At 40.2% G+C, this 18,868-nt stretch overlaps 3 protein-coding genes across 4 annotated transcripts in view; 2 read left to right on the top strand and 1 right to left on the bottom strand.

The window, feature by feature from the left end:
• The first annotated feature begins 1,961 nt into the window (after positions 1 to 1,961).
• LOC123019992 (phospholipase A and acyltransferase 1-like) lies at positions 1,962 to 9,619 on the top strand. 2 transcript variants are annotated; one of them, XM_044423285.1, is made up of 6 exons: positions 1,962 to 2,246; positions 4,228 to 4,325; positions 5,500 to 5,653; positions 6,197 to 6,435; positions 7,827 to 7,912; positions 8,374 to 9,619. In XM_044423285.1, exons 2-5 carry the CDS (start codon positions 4,302 to 4,304, stop codon positions 7,902 to 7,904), a joined length of 495 nt encoding a protein of 164 aa, XP_044279220.1. In that variant the 5' UTR covers positions 1,962 to 2,246; positions 4,228 to 4,301; the 3' UTR covers positions 7,905 to 7,912; positions 8,374 to 9,619. The 2 variants fall into 2 exon arrangements, with proteins under 2 accessions (XP_044279220.1, XP_044279218.1); XM_044423283.1 differs by having other exon boundaries at positions 4,106 to 4,325.
• Positions 9,620 to 10,874: 1,255 nt separating this feature from the next.
• Positions 10,875 to 16,556, bottom strand: MED21 (mediator complex subunit 21). Its single transcript, XM_044423286.1, has 4 exons — positions 16,444 to 16,556; positions 14,810 to 14,924; positions 13,936 to 14,036; positions 10,875 to 12,146 (listed from the first exon to the last, which is right to left on the bottom strand). The coding sequence occupies exons 1-4, from the start codon at positions 16,483 to 16,485 to the stop codon at positions 11,973 to 11,975; spliced, it is 432 nt and encodes a 143-aa protein (XP_044279221.1). The 5' UTR covers positions 16,486 to 16,556; the 3' UTR covers positions 10,875 to 11,972.
• Positions 16,557 to 17,508: 952 nt separating this feature from the next.
• Positions 17,509 to 18,868, top strand: part of TM7SF3 (transmembrane 7 superfamily member 3) — a 28,300-nt gene continuing 26,940 nt past the window's right edge. Inside the window, exon 1 of the mRNA XM_044423281.1 lies at positions 17,509 to 17,834. Within this exon, the coding sequence (XP_044279216.1) occupies positions 17,759 to 17,834 (76 nt within the window). The 5' untranslated portion in view covers positions 17,509 to 17,758. The remainder of the gene's footprint in view (positions 17,835 to 18,868) is intronic.

The following is an 18,868-nucleotide window of genomic DNA, read 5'->3' as shown; positions in this document are numbered from 1 at the left end:
CTGTTTCATGCAAGATCTAACACAACTCATATTAATCGGAGGAAGAGATTAACAAACTAAATCCATATGACAGAGGAATCTTGACTGGGCTTTTTAAGAAAAAAATTTGATTGGGGCATATATTATCATATGTGCCCATCTAAACCTGCAAGTGTGGCTAATTTAAAAGGAATGAATGAATGAATGAACATTGGTGTGCATTTTATGTATGCAAAAAAGATGTTAACAATGTTTACTGACCATGACTGCCCCTCCGAAGTGCCTTTCAGACATTTTGCAGGGTCCGTTGAAAAGGGGATTGCAAAAACAATCTGCCAAGCCAGAATTTGTAATCTGCAGGGAATAAACATGGGGAGGGGGAGGTAAAGGAGAAGAAAACTGCAGCAGGCCAAAGACAGTTTACACAAGTTGATCCTGTCGTGGCATCCACAGGACTGTGGAGATGAACAATCCACAGGGAACCTAGTCATCTATCAGGTGCAACGTGGGTTATTCTTGGAACAATCAGCTTATTGCCAGAGTGCTTTAGAGTGATATGCCAACCTGCCCAGAAATGGCACCAGCCCACTTGCTTGGAGAGGGGAGCTGAAAAGGAGAAACATAAAGAATAACAGCAGCAAGACCAAGGAGCCGCAAGGGGCCTGTGCTGGAATGTGAGCAGATGCCGGTTTAGCAATCTTCGTGCCAGCCCTGCGGCTGAAGAACACGGAAGGAGCCACTCCAGCCTGCTTTTCCCCAAATGAGAAGAGCACTGTGGAGGTGACTGGAGAGGGACTGAGGCTTCTCTTTCTCATGCAACTTGTCTATGAGGTCAGAAAGACAGTCTCTTTCACAGTGTTCCTCAGTAGTTTCATTAAATACAGAAAAAAAAACAGGAAAAAAAAGCTTTTTCTCTTGCTCTATAATTCCAACATCGCAGATATTTTGACATTTTGTTTTACACTACTGCCCTGCCTGTTCTTTTGGTAGGTTCAACAGGCACCTCCGTTGGGAGTTCACAATATGCAGATTTACTTAATGCATCTTCAACTTGAACTAAAGGCTAGTTGATTTTACAGATTTTCACGCAAGTTTAGACAGAAAAAGGTCTAACGTCCCCACATTTCTTATCCATTGTGCCTTTAAACAGGATATGTGTTTTTCAAGGACAAATGCCAGGCAGAACTGGCCATACCCTGAACTGAACCTGACCTCACAGAAGGAGATGGAAAAGTTTCAGTTTTGCTTGTCATCAGAATGAAAATGCATGATTTCTTGGAAATGAAGTGCATTGTTTAGCTTGGAATTCTAAAAATATAAAAAAGTCACTCTATATACTATAGAGTGTATAGTATAGACTATACTATAGACTTTTTATATATATATAAAAGTCACACTATATACTTTTTTCTCACACACAAGTGTTGCACCAAATATGTCACTTAGAGATGTACTTAGTTAGCCGTTGCCTTTAGGAGGTAGGATAGGTACGCATCCTAGAATGCTCTTATCACTAGGTCTTGGAAGGTGCATATCAAAGCCATATTAGGAAAGCACTGTGTTAGACAGTCCCTGGACTGAACAGATAGATGGGGTAGAATGTGAAACTTGCTGATTGGCTATTTAGTTGTATGCCTCTAAGGGACAGGAAAGTATAACTGATGGGGATCATGAGGACTGGATGTGGAATGAGTCAAGGTTTCCACCCACGCTGCAGCTTGCTCTTATTAAGTCTCTTGGACCAGTCAGTCAGTTGGTGTCTCTTTTTTGTGTCTCCCTAAAATGGTTGGGATTGGGGATTGAGTCCTCTCAGGCAGTGAACAAGTGGGGAATATTTTCTCAACACAGATGGAAGCGAAAGCTTTTGTTGAGAGTAAAGATCAAGTTCATACCCTGTTTTAGTGCTGAAGCCTTGAAAACTTGTCTGTCACAACTGGAAGAAAGCAAAAGTGCATTATGATCTTCATAAACAACTGCAGCAGTTCCTGGTATTTGGTCTCTTACAGGAAAAAGAAAACATTTATTGTAATTGTAGTCACTTGATCTGACAATAAGTAACCATTTGGCTGAACAGATCAGGCTGTAAAAGAGTTTACAACCCTTTCTTCAGCAAAGCCCTTTGCTCGATCAGGTACAGCAGCAGCCAATGTGGTGAAGCAAACTCAACTTTCTTAAAGGGTGGTTTGTAAGGGCACTTCCCTTCTGTAAACTTAGGGAGCTTCAGTAACAAAACATCTTAGCCCAAGCAACAAAGCAGCAAGAAAGAGGTAAGTGGTCTGTCAAGTTAGGTGTATGGGTGACTTTGGAAAAGGGGTGAAGGGAGGAGAGACTAGGGAAAAGCAGCTTTCCTCCCTCATGGAAAGCAGATAAACCTGTCTTTAAAGCACAAAAGGTTGCTTTGAAAAATTACTTCATCGCAAACATTTATGCAAGAAACTTATGCAAGAAAAAAAGACATTGAGTCAAAACAGGGAGAGGGGGTTTGCTATCCAGTGGTTTGCATGGATCCAGCTCCCCATGGATGACCATCTGCCTACTAGGTTTTGTGCTCAGGGAACCTGGCTCTTAGGAAGCTAAGTCATTCCTCTGAAGCCAAGGTGGCTGACCTGGAAAATCTGGAAGAAGTTAGAAGAACCCTTCAGGGATGTGGTGGAGACATTCTGCTCCCATGCACCCAGTATTCTCTTCTCATGGAGAAGGGTTTTGACTCTGGAGAAAGGGGGAATGGCACTTTTGAGGAGCCTTCTCTAACCTGGTGCACTCCAGATGTTTTGGACTCTGGCTCCCTTCAGCCCCAGCCAACACAGGCAGTAGCTGGGAATGCTGGGAGCTGTGGTCCAAACCATCTGTGGAGAGGCAACTAGAGGACTGATTCCTCTCATGTGTGCCTGCCCATTGTTCAAGGTCAGCTCTTACAGGGAGCATTGGCTTTAGAGACATGGCTGGAAGCAAACACCTTATCTGTGGAATTACTTCCCAGGAGGTGAGGCCATCTTCCTCTTTACCTGTCTTCTGATGGCATTTGAAAATGTTTCTCTTTAAATGAGCACTTGCTCCTGTTACTGCTTAATTTTATTTACTAACTGCTAGTTTTTGTTTTTGTTTCCCTGGGGGCTGCCTTTGCTGTTGTGCAGCCATTGTAAAGAGGTTTGGCTTTTGTCGAAAATAAATGAATATCCATTCATATCAAAGCTACATCTTCACCTCAAGAATACAGCTTCAGGAATTAAACCTGCTATCCCATGCACAGTTACCTAGGAGTAAGATGCAATCAACTTCATGGGAGTTACTTCCCTGGAGATGTACACAGGATTGCACTGCAAGATAATTAACAAATACATGTGCAAATTGTCTGTTATGGCCAGTTTGATACAAAGATTGTAGATACTGTACCCTGCAATAGTTAGGCTGGTAGGTATTGCAAGAGGCATGTTGGTGTTCAGGATGCATATTGGCACCAATAAAATTCGTACATATAATTGAAAAGTCCTAGAAGCTGAATTTAGCTTGCAAGGTGATATGCTCCTTCATTGATTGCTTTGTGCTTTTATGTTCTTCTCCTTTGCCCCAGATTAAACCCTCAATGCAGCTAAGAGCCATAATCAAAACAGAAAAAGCAAAAAATTGCCTCTCACCAAACAATAACCAGGAATGCCATTCAAATCACAAAGACTCAGAGCTCTTAAAAAGGCACCCCAGATGAATGTACATCTAAGGGCCAGGGGATTTGGTTCTATAGCAGCAAAACTACAATCATGGGGCTGGGCCAGGTGTCTCTTTGGGGTCAGGAAGAAGTGAAGATCTAAATCATGAAAAGGGTCCAAATCAGGAATTTAAATAAAGGCAGACAGAGGTCAAGTTCCAAGATAGCTAATGGGAAAAGGAGCTAGGTAGGGTCCTCATACTAGAACGTAGAGACACGTCCTTCAGACTAAGAAGATGCTTTGAAGCTAGGGCTTTATAAGGCTTGATGGATCAAAGATTTGTCTTTAGAGTCAGCTTCTCAACAGCTAGTAGCCATACAAGCTAAATGGAACCTCCTTGTTCAGAGGCAGTTTATCTCTAAATATCAGTAGGTGAGCACAAACAACTATGTTAGGCTGTTATATGTATGATCCATTTACAGGGTGCCTGAAAACCTTGAACCAGCTGCTGTTGGAAACTGGATGCTGGGCTAAATGAACTTTTGCTCAGTTTGAGCTACTGCATTCTTAAGGAATTTCAGGAATTTCTCCATTTTCTTTGAAGGGAAAACATCAAGTACAATCTAGTTTACAGCAAAACATTAGTCATTTCAGGAGTCACAAAGGAGAAACCCCAAAATGAACTATATTATGCAAATTGTGGTGAGTAATTCATAGCTCATATCTCAGACTTAAACTTTCTTCAGATATTGCATTTATTTATTTATTTGGTTAGTATTATTTTTAGGTTGCTTTTAAGGGTGGAACTCTCTCAACGCAGCATAAAACAATAAAAATTATGAAAAATACAATAGATCAGCAATAAATAAATGTCTGATAAAAATGCTATTAAATACCTGTAATACCCATAAGACCTGCAGCCAGAAAAGAGTAATGTAAACACTGGAAGGACAAACAGTCACAATAGGTTGAAGATTTATTGATGCTTTCAATTTTATAATTGGGGTAATTCCCAAATGAAAAAATAGGTGGACATCTAGGCTATTTTGTTCAAGTCTATGCATAACTATCTCTGGGAATAATAACAACTTTTCTATTAATAAAATAAAGTTACATTGGTATACACATATATTTTAACAGTTCTCTAAAATTTCACGTAAAAAATTGTAGCACTTTTTAACTTCTGTTTGTTATTTTAGTTTTTGTTTGGATTTTTGAAACTTACAATAACAACAATAAAAATATTAATAAAGGCAGATTTCAGAAGTGCAGGATCACCACTCACAAGCCATAATATAGATGGCATTGCTGGATCAGAATCCCAGAGGTAGGTTATATCAAAGACACATGAGGTCAGGGACTTGGCTGCAAAGGAGTGGAGGGACTGGATCAGCGCTCCAATTCCCATTTCCAAGCTCAGAGCACTGTTGTTGGCCTTGGATCTGGAAATCTGAACTTTCTTCTGGCCCCTCAGATGCTCTTCTAGGGGCCATAAGATTGCTTCTATATTTCCCCATGATTTTCTACTCTGCTTTTTAAAATGATAGCAATGATTGACATGGAATGGAGTGTTGTGGAATGCCTTTTCTCCTGCTTTCGTGTGACAGGCAGTGCCTTTCCTTTGGGCTGATGTGTTGAGAGTTGTAGTTCAAATCATCTAGAGGGCATCAGCTTAAGGAAGACAGCAGTGGGGTCCTGAGGTGAACTCATTGGAGGGCCAGCCCTTGTCCATGTGCCACTTAAGCAGGTGCAAGAGAAATTCCAGGGATTCATGTTCAGACATTATTAGCACAGCCCTCCCAAGTCTAGTACATCAAATAGTTTTGCTATTTTTCTCTGTTTTAACCATTATTTCCTCTCTCTTATTTGGATACAGGATGCAGTTGAGGGCATAAAGGATGATGTCTGTCACGTATTTCAGAATAAGGATGATCCAAAACCTGGGGACATGATTCAGTTTCAGATGCCAGGATTCCAGCACTGGGGCATCTATGTAGGAAATGGGGATGTGGTCCATTTCACATCATCAGGTAATATGTGTGAGAGAAAGGATAGGCAGACAGACAGACAGACATGTGCAAAAAATCATGCGGCTATAAAGGAAGTAATCAAATGGACTGAAAATCCGATAACCAGTTAGTGCTTGGATTTTATTTAAAATAAATTCAGCTTCGTGGACAAATCTTACATGGAGAAATAGCAGGCAGAAGAGGAATTACTATATTGTCACAATTTCCAAAGGGGAAGTCAATGTTAATCTATTGCAGCCGAAACAATGATGTGACTGAGAGTTTTGTGGCACCTTAAACATTAATAAATTCATTCTGCATGAGCTTTTGTGGAGTTTGTTGGAAGAAACATAGTCTGCAAAGCTTAGGCCTCAATAAATTTGTCAGTCTGTAAGATGGGCCATGGCTGTTAAATTGTAACAGTTCACTGAAGGCTGCAGGTGATCATATGTGGTTCTCTGTAATAAGGTAGCATGTATGTGCGTGTGATAATTGACATTTTGCCCCAAAGCAGAATGTGAAATGGAATTGTGCCCTAAAATGTCTTGCATGTTTTATTTTCAGCTGTTACCCTTAAGTCGGTGAAGTTCAAAGTCCGAAAAGAAAAAGTGAAGGATGTACAATCGGTACTGACTTTTGCCGTATACAATAAGTTCGATAAGGATTATCCTCCACTGCCTGCAGATCAAGTGGTAAGAAGGGCAATGCACATGGTGGACAAGGTTATGAAGTATGATCCTAGGACAGCTAACTGTGAGCACTTTGCCACATTGATGCGGTACAACGTTGCCATATCAGGGCAGGTAAGACTATGGAAGATCTTATGTCATTTTTCATTCTGGCCTCATTCAGAAATAAAACTAAAGCATAGACTGACTTTATTAAAGCCATTTCTAAGAGAGCTTACATGCTCCAACTCCTCTGGCAGGGGTGGGGGGCATGAGAAGTTCAGAAGTTTTCACTTCCATTTTAGATTAAATATGGAAATTAAATTAATTAATTTCAGCTATTGTTGAAACAAACTGACTTCAACCCACAGTTGACAGAGCAGCCTTGTTTTGATAATCTGTAAACCTTAGTTAAGATTAGCTGCAGTTAAAAATGAAATTAAATTGGTCTGACAGGATTTGTTTTTGATAAATCCATGTTGGCTTCTATTAATCACAGCAATTTCTTCTAGATGCTTGCAGATGGATTTTTTAATAATTTTCTCCAGAATTTTTCCAGGGATTGATGTCAGACTAACTAGTCTGTAGTTCCCAGGTTCATTTATTGTCCTATTTTGAAGGCAGGGACAATGTTAGCCTTCTCCAGTCATATGGCACTTCTCCAAGATTTATCAACGGTAATAGCCCGTTGGTTCTGAGAGATCCTCCGCTAGCTCTTTTGTGACTCTGGGATGGAGTTCATCAGGGCCTGGAGTCTTACTTGGGAGTAAATCCCATTGAATTCTATAGAACTCATTTTAGGTCAACATGCATAGAGTCTGTTAGCCTGGAAATCCTGAAATTACAGAAAGGTCCTGAGCAGACGTGGCTCATTCAGTTCTCCTGAAGGACTCATATGGTCCTTTTTGTCTAGGCACCATGTTGGGAGACCCTGGCACTAGGATTGGGTAAGAAGCAGTCCTCAAAAGTGTCTGAATTTCTTTAGCGCTGACACATTTCAGAAAACAAAATGCCCCTTCTTCAGGCGCTGTTGGCAATCTACAAATTAAAACTCTTTAGGGCTTTCATGACATAATAAAAACTGTAATGAAAGAGCTAAGGAGTTTAATGTAGCAGGTTCTTGAATGCCTCCGAGGAAGCAAACCTCTTTTCCAAAATAAAGTTGTACTCTTCTGAGAATTGTGTTTCTCCTGTCATCTACTACATTCAGTTCTTTTCCTGTTTGCTTGTGTATGTTTATTTTAACACTAATGCCAATATATAATTTATTACAATGAATTGCGGTTTAATTTTCTTGATTTCATTGTTTGAAAACTATGGGAATGTATGCCCTTTTTTGACAAGGTGTGGGAAAGTCTGTGCAACTTGGCAGTTGCTGTACAGCAGCAGGCCAAAGCTCCTCTTAGAAGAAGCTTCATTGTTGTTCCTAAAGCTACAACCAAGCTTTATCATTCATCATTAACAAGATATGACAGAAAGCATTACCTAGTACGAATGCCACACTTGTTATTTTTTCTTTTTCCAAGGCGGAGAGATTTATGTTTAATGTGGATAAAGATTTTGTGAAGGAAGTCCAAGGTTGGCTACGTGAGATTGGTGAATAGGCAAATGGGTGAGTACATCTTTAGCAAAGAGAAACAAAAGAAATAGATCAATGGATTCTAACTGAAGTTGTAAAATGCTAACAGATGAGAAGAGTTTAAGCCCAATCAGGAAACAAGAAAAATAGGCAGCTAGTTTCAGGATGTTATTATTTGAATCAGTTAACAGATGAAGTTATGGAATGGGATTAAAATCTAAAATTATGGGAGATACAAAAGCAATGTTTTCCAGTTGCCAGTTTCTTAAATTTGTCAGAACTACAAAGCTATTGCAATAAGTCATACATGATGTAGGTAAGATCATGGAGCAAAATGTTCTTATACACAAAGACACAGGGGAATTGAGAGAGAGAGAGAGAGAGAGAGAGAGAGAGAGAGAGAGAGAGAGAGAGAGAGAGAGAGAGAGGGAGAGAGGGAGAGAGATTCTAGCACATGAGCTGAACCTTGATTTTACATTTGATTGATTTTCCAGAACTTCCGGCAGCCTACTTAAATGCTGAAGAATTCGCAACATTTCCTTCCCTGAAAATCAGTAACACTAATCAGTTACTGGCACAACTATGGCACAACAAAATATGCATGTATATAAGGCATAGGCAAAGCATTTTTGGTTTGTGCATTTTATGTATTCATGGAAGCTTTCATAGCATAACCAGGTTACCTGAAAGGATGCTTATTTCCACACCAAGCAACCCCAAATGAAGCAACAGGGGTTCTCTTTCAGGTACCACAATATCTAGGTGGTGATGGCAGAGTGGTGCCCCCTTGAGTTCCCTTCCCAGTGAGGCCTGTCTGGTGCTTATTTTTGCTCTTCAGTAGCATACCTTTTAAAGCTATTTGTTTTAGGATGCAATGTTACAGCCTTGCAGCTCTGACAGGGAGCAGGACCCACAGAGTGTTTTTTAAATATTATTTTTATTATTTTCTTGACACAAAAAGAATATAGAAAAAAGAATGGTATGTATCTGTATCTGTATGTACATTAAAGGGATTTTGAACAAGTATAACCAATACATTCAAGCCCACAAATTTCAAAGAGACAGAAAATATCTATCATTCATTTAGTACTCTATGGAAGTTTAGAAAAAGGGGAATTATTATTCTGTATATGGACAAATTTTCCAATGGCTTCAAATCAATTATAAATCATTACCTACTTTTTATAGAGCTTCCTTTTACATCCTATTAATTCTACTGGGTATAATAGAATTTCCTTTTCTCATTAAATTCTTCAATCAGTTTTCTATTTACACAATTAGTTAATTTTGTCATCACTGTGTACTCTGCCAACTTATTTTTCCAATCTTCAATTGTTGGGGATTCTGGTGTTTTCTATTTAGAGGCAATTGTAATTCCTGCGGCAGTTGTCATATATTTAAATTCCTCTGATGTATTCTTTGAGAAAATCTCAAATTTCTTGGATAAAATCTTGCCATACTGAGATGTTTGTAGTGGACAGGTTAGAAAAGCTTTTAATAAATAAAATATTTGGCATTATTAAAGCATATTCTTAGGACTCATAGGAAACTCAGTTTTAAAGAGGGTTTTTTTTTTTATTTCTACATGTATCAATTTCCAAAATCTTTTAACTGTTTCACTAGTCCACTACATATGGTAGAAGTTCTATCCACATTTCCATTATTTTCCATTGTAGTTCTTATCTATTCTATGTATTCTGGAGTAACATACCACCAGTAAAGCATCTTATACCAAGTTTATCTTAGTGTCTGGCTAGCTGTGAGTTTAATGTCTTTCTTCCATAAAGCTTCGCATTGACAAGGTGCTAGTTCTTCTCCAAGGTTTTGCTTCCAAATTGTCATACATTTCTTGACTTGTGGATTTTCATTGCCATGCTATAGTAACAGTAAAGTCTTCCTAATAAATGATCATTTTGTTGTGTAATCAACTTTTCAAAAATCTTGTCAAATTCCTTACAGTACCCTTCCCCAATTGTATTTTCCCTTTCAATCTTGAAACCAGTTGGTGATAAACCATTGTATATTTTTTCCTTCATCTTTTAGTTGTTGGCAAGATTTGACTCCTCCTTGCTGGTCAATCACATCCCCATAAATTAAAAAATCATTATTTTTCCTTAAACATTTTCTGTATGCTTCAACTGAGAACATCAGAGGAGACTGCAGTACTAATTTTTTTCTCATGGAATACCAAATTTTTATTAGGCCATCTCTTAATGCATGATTATCTGATATCAATACCTTTTTAACTGAGTCTTTGACCTGTAAGAGGTTGTGTATCCCATCTTCAAGATCTGCTATTTCTAACTTCACTAGCCTATTGGTCCACAGAATTTTTCAGCATCCCAGAACTGAAGTCTTGTGACCTCAGTACTGGGCGTCCAAAGGCCAAGGTTTAACCTTTCGCCACCCTGCTCCCCTCATAGCTGCTGTAGAAAGAATTGTGCTGCCTGCTTCTTGGAGTGTGCTGTTATTATATTTATACTCTGCCTTTCTTCCTCTTGAAAGGAACTGTGAGACAGAGAGAGGAGGCTAGAGCCATTTTCATGTAATTCTTATCGGCACCACAGACTCTTTTGCTCCTTGACACTTTATGTAGAAATGGCCATCTCTATAAAATGAACAGGAGAAAGTGGCAGCATTGGAGGTTGCTGTGGCTATACCTCACTCCAGCCACTGGATGCATGTGTCTTCAAAAGTTCAGAGATTTAAGTGCACTGAGTGGAGGGGCTGTTTGAAGGGGATTGAAATTTTATTGCTGTAGGGCACAATCCTCTAGTCTGACAAAATAGTCATGACAGTCTGAGATCGCTGGAAGTTGCATGCATATTTAGACAGAAAGAAAGTCCTATGTTTCTACCCTTAATTTTTAAAAAATGTGCTTCTATTTTAATTGGTTTTTATTGCAATTTTGTACCATTTTGATTGATAACCTTGTTATGTGCCAAGAAAACCAATTTGTTACTATATAAATGCATGAAAGAAACAAACACTTCAGTTTCAGTATACTTTTGTATTTTTACAGAACCAAGAAAATAGTAGAAATAAAATAAGTTTGAATCTAAATATGATTTGTCTTACAATTCTAGGAAGAGAACCAGGGAGAGAGAAAAGCAATTACTTGGCAAGTATAGCTTTAATGCAGATACGTTTTGCTTCTCTTGCATATCTTACAGCTTAAACTGTACTTTAAGAAGTCTATTTTTACTTAAGGCTACAGCCAGTGCTAAGATTATCTGCGCTTTATGTTCTCAGAACTGTCTTGGCTTAGATTGTGGATACTTGCAAGAGTGAGCTTCCAACAGTATTTCTGCATTTAGCCAAAGTTACATGCTGGGGAACAGAGAAAGGCAGTACCCTGGTTTTCCCATACCGTTTTCCCTTCTGCATCCTTTCCTTCCCTAAAGTACATCAGCCTATCATGCCTATAAGCATATGCAGTGTTGTGGAACAACATGTATCCACTCTTAGATGCAGATGTTTACAGGTTGTCAGTGGTTCAACTGCTTCTGTGATGCTTTTGCTTTGCTCTTCTACTTGCAAATAGCATCCTGAAATCTTCCACAAGAAGTAAAATCCAAGTATAAATTTCCATTTTAAAAAAAGCACAGAAGGCCTCTATTCAATACAAAACAAATCCTGGGAGCATGTTGAGAGGCAAGGTCAGTGGCATTTCACATGCAATTCATTTCCTGTACAGAAAGCACTCCCACTCATTACATGTGTACATCGTTAAATGGGCCACTCGCACACGCATGCCTTACTTCAACTATATTTGTTGTGACTAGGCAATGCTGTCTAATGGATGAAATCAGATATTCTAACTTACTGACACAGTACCAATCAAAGCACAGAATTTGACATAACAAACTAAAGTTGCAGCAACATTCCAATTGCTTCTCATATTAGCACAGCATCATACAAAAGGATGACGACTATGTCAACAGGCATGCCTTTTCCCATAAGCACGGAACCACAGGTGGCTCTCTAGGATTAAGGCTCAGCAGTGAAGTACAGCTTCAGTCTTCTATCCACGCCCACAACCCCATTTTACAGAAGTTCAAATCTTGTGCTCAAGTCCTCACACTTGCTGCTGTTAGTCTGGAACAGGCTGACTATGACTGCCACTTCTTGTCTTCAGCTGCGATTGAGCAATGTCTGCTAAAGCACTCTGTATCTTTTCCAGAAGCATATCCCCACGAAAAACCACCTCTTCTAGACGTGCAGCTGCCTCATGGTTTTCTTCTTCCAAGCGATACAGACTAGCAGCCTATAGATTTGACCAAGTGGAAAAAGGAACAGCAGATTTGTACTCTAAAATGAAATTAGATATGACATTTTCCTTCTAAAGATTAGAACTGCACCCCTCTTCATTTTATCCTGTGAATATCCAACATCATACAAGACTTTGCATTACTGAATGTTATTGCGTATTTAAGTGGCATAATAAAGTTATTATTGCATTGCATTTATATCCCACTTTTTCCCCTTGCAAGGATCCTGAGGCAGGTTATAAAGTCCTCCTCCATCCCATTTTATCCTCACAACAAGAACCCTGTGCTGTAGGTTAGGCTGACTTCATGGCTGAGTGGGGAGAGCATTGGACTGGAGACCCAAGAAATCTAACTACCACACCTGCTCTCCATATTGAGGACTTCCATATTAACTAGTTTCATTTATTGTATATAATATTCTTGCAAAATCTAACAGGAAACACAAGAGTGAGACAGTGCAAGGCCTGGATCAGTGCCTAGACTCAGTGCTGGGCTGGATGAGGGCCAGGAAATTTAAGCTGGTTCTTGGTTCTTCAATGCCCCTTCCTGATCAAGATACTCAAGCATATGGTGTCCTCTGAACTCCCGAGTTTTCTTAGATTTTTCAAATTATCCAGCTCCATTTCAGTCTGGCTTTAGTGTGGTTATGGAACAAACAGCTTTGATTGCTTAAGGGGATATTATACAGTGGAACTAGATATGTTTTCTTGTTGGTTCTGCTGGACAGTTCAAGGGAGTTTTGATACCATCAACCACAGAATCATTGTGGACCACTTGGCTAGGCCAGAGTTTGGGAGCACTGTTGTACAAGTAGTCACTGAGTACCTGGTTTCGGGAGGTGGTGCTGGAAAATGTCTGTTTGGTTGCTTTGTCTCTACTGGGTATACAATTTATTGACAGCCATGCTGTTTAACATCACATGAAACAGCTTGGAGACTACCCAGGTGTTTGGAGTGTAGTGTCAGTAATACGTAGATTACACCCAATTCTCTTCTTCCATCTTTATTCTGAAAGACTATGTACATTTCAATGCATGAGCAAATAATGAATTGAAACAGGGGCAAACTAAAGCTGAAACTAGAGAAGGCAGAAGTGATCCTGGTTGGCAAGGCCACTGAAGTGAGTATTCAGTTAGCCTGTCCTGGATGGAATAGCACTCCATTTGAAAGATCAGGTTTGCAGTATGAGATGCACCTGAAACTAGCCTTGAGCTGACAGCTTTTGCTCAATTTAGCTCAGTGCAACAGTTGCACCCATCTCTGGAAAATGCTGAACTGGTGATGTATGTATTAATTACATCACACCTGGACTATGATAATGTACATCTAACTACCTTTGAAGAATGTCCAGAAAGTTCAACTGGTCCAGAACATGAAAGTCACATTGTTGGCCAGACCAAGATATTTAAAGCAGAACCTAGAGTAGAGCTTAAAGGACTAGAGCACATTATTGGGACTTTTCCAGTTGTTTGATATTCTTAGTACCTTTTCACTTTGTTTCAACAATCTGCTGTAGCTAGTCAAACAATAGTACCTTGGCTGGCATTATTAATTAGGCAACCTGTTAATTGCAATAGTTTGATTTTTTTAAGGAAACAGTGCACTGCAAGTACCAATTTTTTTTTTTTAAAAAGAGTGTTCCCAAGGCATTTTGAAGTGCTTATATCACCTCTCCTTTTAACACAAAAGCAGGGCACAGTACTTGAAATTAAGAACATGAACAAGCATTAGCTATTTTTACAGACCATAAGCCACACAAATCAGCTCTGACAAATTGCATTCTTACCTGTAATGTGGCTGTTGATTCTTCACTGGGTAAAGAATCTATTAAAACATCAATATCCTTAGCAGTTCTTGCAATTAGTGCAGCAAACAACTGTGCATATTCTGTAAAAGCAACACAATTTAAGTTGTACTGTCTCTACTATTATTAATGAGCAGTAAACAAGGCTAGTAATTAAACTAATGTTTTAGAAAAATTGTATCTTCAAGATGCACAAGAACATTTAATACAACACGTACTGTCATAAAATACATAAAATGGAGAAATGAAATGGAATTATTGGAAAGATTTTGCAGTGCATCTCTGGAATTCCCTACTCTGACAACAATCACCAATTGAGTAACATGGTTGAGCAACCAATTTACACAATCCATTCTGACTTAACAATAACTAAAAGATAGTTCAGAAAGATGCTTTTCAACATTTGAACTACCTCAATTAAGGCTATCAACAGCAACTTCTAAATTCAATTGTTAATTTCACAACCCATAATTTCACTATCTAGTGCTGAAGCAATAATTTTCCAGAAAGCCACAGAATCATAACTTTTTGTAAACTTCATCGTCAATTTAAAAACAAGTTTTGATTAAATACACAATAGACCTTGTGTATTTAGACCACAATAGACCACAATAGAACAAACACCAGATTCCAGAATTCTGAAAACCTTCCAGCAAGCAAGCATAGGAAATTCAGACTTTGGGTCAGAGTCAAGACAGCCAAATCAGGAGAAAATTAGGCATTTAGCAACAAGTCTAATATGGTCTATAAATCCAGATTCGTTTTTTACATTATGACATTTAATCCATATTTGATTCTTTAGGTTAGTGGTATTCCAAATTCTCTTTCCTTGTCCCTAAAATAATAATGTACTTACCTTCTGTAGGATTAGCCGGTTGATCTTTGTTTATTGCAGTTTGTATATTACTGAAGGATGCAGGTGGGGCACACTGTTGCAATACTCCAATAGCATTACAAAATTGATCTGCAAGCTACAAATATATATTGATTAGTTTACAAGATTATAGCTACAAGACAGCAACACTGTGGCTATTAACTCTTGGGAAACACATTTAAAAACTTCCCAAAGGCTTTTGTCAGTTATTCCATGTATGTGCCCCTTCTACAGTTCTCCACAATTCTAATGAAAAGCAACTCTAAATACGAACAACAGGCAATGGATCCAGCTTTCCATTTATCAAGCTAACTAACTTCAAAGCTTTCCTTAGCACACACTGCAAAAATCTGCAGCACAAAGAAAATACCAACCATAAAGCATACCAAGGTACTGAAAGTATGGGTATTAGAATGTGGTTAGAGAGCTGGTATTTTTTTTCCACTCAACCATAAAGTTCACTATGTGACTTTTGGCCAGTCACTCTCAGTCATTCAAAAAGAACCTGAATCTGAGTGGGATGGTGTAATGTAGTGTCCTGCAACAGCAGGGGGTTGGACTCGATGGCCTTCATGGCTCCTTCCAACTCTTCTATTCTATTATTCTATGAGTCTAATCTACCTCACAGGATTGTTGTGGTGTAATGTGGCAAGAAGCAAGATTAAATAAGATGCCTTGAGTTTCTTTAGGGAAAAGATGGAACATAGATATAATAAGTAAATATTGTAATTCAAAATATGGGAAAACATTTGTAAGGGAGAGGGGAGACAGAGCAAAGTGCAGTTCAAGAACAGAGCTATAGGAAGGCAATTGTAATAGTAACTTTAACAATCCCTTTAATTACACATCGGGAGGAGAGCCTATGACCTAATGTCACAAAATAAAAATCAAAAGGAGAGGGAAATAGTCATTTCTTTTTACCACTGAATATTCTACTTCTAACCAAGCATTCCATTCCAGCATAGCTAGGGATTACAGGAGGTGTAGTCCAACACTTTTGCAGAGCACCAAGTTGGGGGACGGCTGAAATACAACTTTTACACTCAGGGGAAGGAAACACTCTGAAAACCAGATATGGGGATCAAACCATGGATGTCATAACCTGTTAACACTGTGAGAGCCAGTGTGGTGTAGTGACTAAGAGCACGGGACTGGATCTCAGGCAATCTGGGTTCTAGTCTCCACTCAGCCTTGCAGCCAACTGGGTGACTCTGGGTCAGTCCCAGAGTCTCAAGCCCAACCTATCTCACAGAGTTGCTGCTGTGGGGATAAGGCAAGACTGAGAACAGGAGGGAAAAAATGATGTAAACCGCTTTGAGTTCTTTGACAGAAAAAGGCGGGATATAAATAAATAACTTCCTCATCCTTGGAAACAGGATACTGAGCCAGACAGCCCCTTAGTGTGACCCAGCAAGAAAGGCGTCCATCACACCCACTAAGCAGCTCTAGATCGAGGCAGCAGCCTTTTCCGCAATTATCTGCTTCCCTCCCCTCCTTCCAACTAATAGGCCATAAGGAAAGGCCAAAATACATCTCCACATGCCAGCAACACCGGGGGAGAAAGTACGTAAAGCTTTCCTCGTCCAAAGACCACGAATCGCCTCTCTCTAACTCACCGAATTCACCGCGTCCTGCAGCTGCGTTAGGCGGTCCGCCATTATAGCGACTTCCTAGGAGAGCAGCTTCGCTCCTCACCCCACAGGCTACAGCAACCGGCCAATGAAATGACTCAAGCTGAACCAACCTGGAGAAGAAGCGGAAAATAAGGTTGCTAAGCAACGCCTCAGGAATTTTTCCTTCCGGGCCGATTCGTACGTCACTGGGACCATAGACTTTTGATTAAAAGATCAGTCTTTTCCAATCTCCATGATCAATGGTATTAAGAGAATCTTCTTGATGTTCCCTCTGTTGGAAGGGAGACGACATTGCCGTTCTATCTTTACTAAGCGAGAGTGTTCTCGAGTGAAAATAGCGATATAGTGTAGGAAGTGCAGGTGGAGCGACCGAGGATGGCAAAGCCCTGCGGGAATTTACTTGGGAGTAATGCGTGCTGTGCGCAGTGGAACTGGTTTCCGAGGAAATGTACGTGGTTAGAACCTTTGCACCATTCCTTGGGAAGAAGGTCCATTGAACTCAGCGGCATTTATTACGTAACGCTGCGAAAAATATTTTAATAGCCACAGCACGCATTCCCCCCAGCCCCCTTTACCGATATTTTGCACACAGTATGACAGGTGCAGCTTCCTCGGTTATAGTTACATGAAGGAGGATAGGGAATGCTTCACCTGTTGAACATGGACAATTATTCCAAGTGCAGAAAAATCCAAGACTGCGATTCTTTGCACGCTTATTCGTACCAGTCACGGAACTATGTGCTTTTTTACCGCAATTATGGAGTAAAGTTCCTAAACAAATGCCATTTATTTCTGCGTGCACAGGTTTGAATGGCTAAGGTGCCTAGTTAATTACCATAAGCCCTCTAACAACACGCACACGTCCGTACCTCAGGGGGGCAACTGGACTTACTGGCAGGCTCGGCATGTTTGGAATTGAAGGGCTTTTTTCGCCCTATCTAAACAAGCATGGAATCGCGCCCTTCCTACTGAGATACGCCCGTGTGAAAGCCAGACGAAGCAGCACGTCCCGCCGAAGTCCGCTGAAGAGTGCGGCTGCGGCGCCGCGCAAAGGGTTAATTCGCGGAAGTGGGTGCCTGCTGCTTTGCCTGCCTGTTTAGAAATGGAGGCGCGCCGCAACTGCACCTCTAAGAACGAGAGGCTGGTCGGGCGAGGCGTGCCGGCGAGTCTGGATCAGCGATGAGTTTTTGTGCTTGCTCCTGCTTGTCCGTGTTGTGTCCGCGTGCGTGTGTGAGAGCCATTGTTTTGCCTCCCGCTCCTCACAAGAGGTGGGCTGGGGATCTTTTTTGCTGGCATAATGGGGCTCCTCGGAAGATTCTTCCTGCTGTTGGGGCTCCTTTGCAGGAGTGGAGCTGCGGAGGACACCGCGGCAGGTGAGAAGGCGAAGGCAGATCCTTTTCTCTCCAGGCGCTGAGGGAGAGGCGGAGACTTGCCCTTCTGGACCCGCATTTATTTATGTGAGCGTAATATCCATTGCGATCGACCAGACTCGCTGCTAGTTAGACATGCATGCGTATGTTCGTTTTGCTTCGTGTACGAAAAATAGTCCTTCAGTCCTGAAGTAAATGCAGTTCCGTAGTTTGTGACGTTGCTCGGATATTCCTGGGTCTCAGAGTGGTTTTTCTTTGGGGGGTGGGGGGAAGGTTGGATGGGAGCATCCGAGTTTTGCATTTCTTGAAAATCGCTAGCAAATATGGAGTAATTCCAGAAAGCTGGGGGTCAAAGCTTTGGATTACTTTGAGCTCTTGTACAGTAATTGGTATGGGGTGAATTTTCAGGGTTCGAGACTGAAAGAAAAAGTTGCTTTGCGGGGATTCCTAATCCGATGTACTTCGATTTAGGAATTCAAAGGGACTCCTCCATTAAGCGAGTAAGGGGAAAGGTCCTTGACCAGACTGTATGGAGAGTTGTTTCATAAGTTAGGCAACAACAAACCTGGGTCTGCAGCCAAGTGTACCTTCCACAGGATCCTACAACTAATCCCAGCTTTGATACATCAACCTGTATAATTAATACACCCTCTCTAATGCTAACTTTGTCACTTCCATTCTTACCTTTTTATTGGTATGCTTAAAGCAAAGCAAAACATGTACACTTTTAAAATAATGTCATGACTTGAGTCCAGACTTACCCATCCTTGGAGAAGACCTCTTGAAATGGATAGGGTTGAAGTTATTTGTGACTAACTTATCCCATTAATTTCAGTGAGACTACTCTAAGAATGGGTGAACCTGTATTTGTAAGAGTAGCCCCTGAGGATTTCATGGTATACTGACAATGGAGTGGTTTTTGGTCTGGGATAGAGAAGAAAAATAATGGGTTGGGTTCAGATTTAGTCATGTTTAGAGAACACACATTGAAATCAGTGGTGAAACTTCACTGGATCTACTCTAGTTAGATAAATATG

This window comes from Varanus komodoensis, unplaced genomic scaffold, assembly GCF_004798865.1.
Source record: "Varanus komodoensis strain SLA01 unplaced genomic scaffold, ASM479886v1 scaffold13_3, whole genome shotgun sequence".
Lineage (NCBI taxonomy): Eukaryota > Metazoa > Chordata > Lepidosauria > Squamata > Varanidae > Varanus > Varanus komodoensis.
Note: the sequence above shows the minus strand (reverse complement) of the source record. Positions and strands in the feature narration are given on the sequence as shown.

Excerpts from the sequence above, each read along its gene's own strand:
- LOC123019992 (XM_044423285.1), top strand. The coding sequence starts at position 4,302 with ATGAACTATATTATGCAAATTGTG. Across the intron at positions 4,326-5,499 it reads ACTATATTATGCAAATTGTG|GATGCAGTTGAGGGCATAAA; the intron begins GTGAGTAATTCA and ends ATTTGGATACAG. Across the intron at positions 5,654-6,196 it reads GGTCCATTTCACATCATCAG|CTGTTACCCTTAAGTCGGTG; the intron begins GTAATATGTGTG and ends TTTTATTTTCAG.
- MED21 (XM_044423286.1), bottom strand. The coding sequence starts at position 16,485 with ATGGCGGACCGCCTAACGCAGCTGCAGGACGCGGTGAATTCG. Across the intron at positions 14,037-14,809 it reads ACCGGCTAATCCTACAGAAG|AATATGCACAGTTGTTTGCT; the intron begins GTAAGTACATTA and ends TTGCTTTTACAG. Across the intron at positions 12,147-13,935 it reads AATCAACAGCCACATTACAG|GCTGCTAGTCTGTATCGCTT; the intron begins GTAAGAATGCAA and ends TCAAATCTATAG.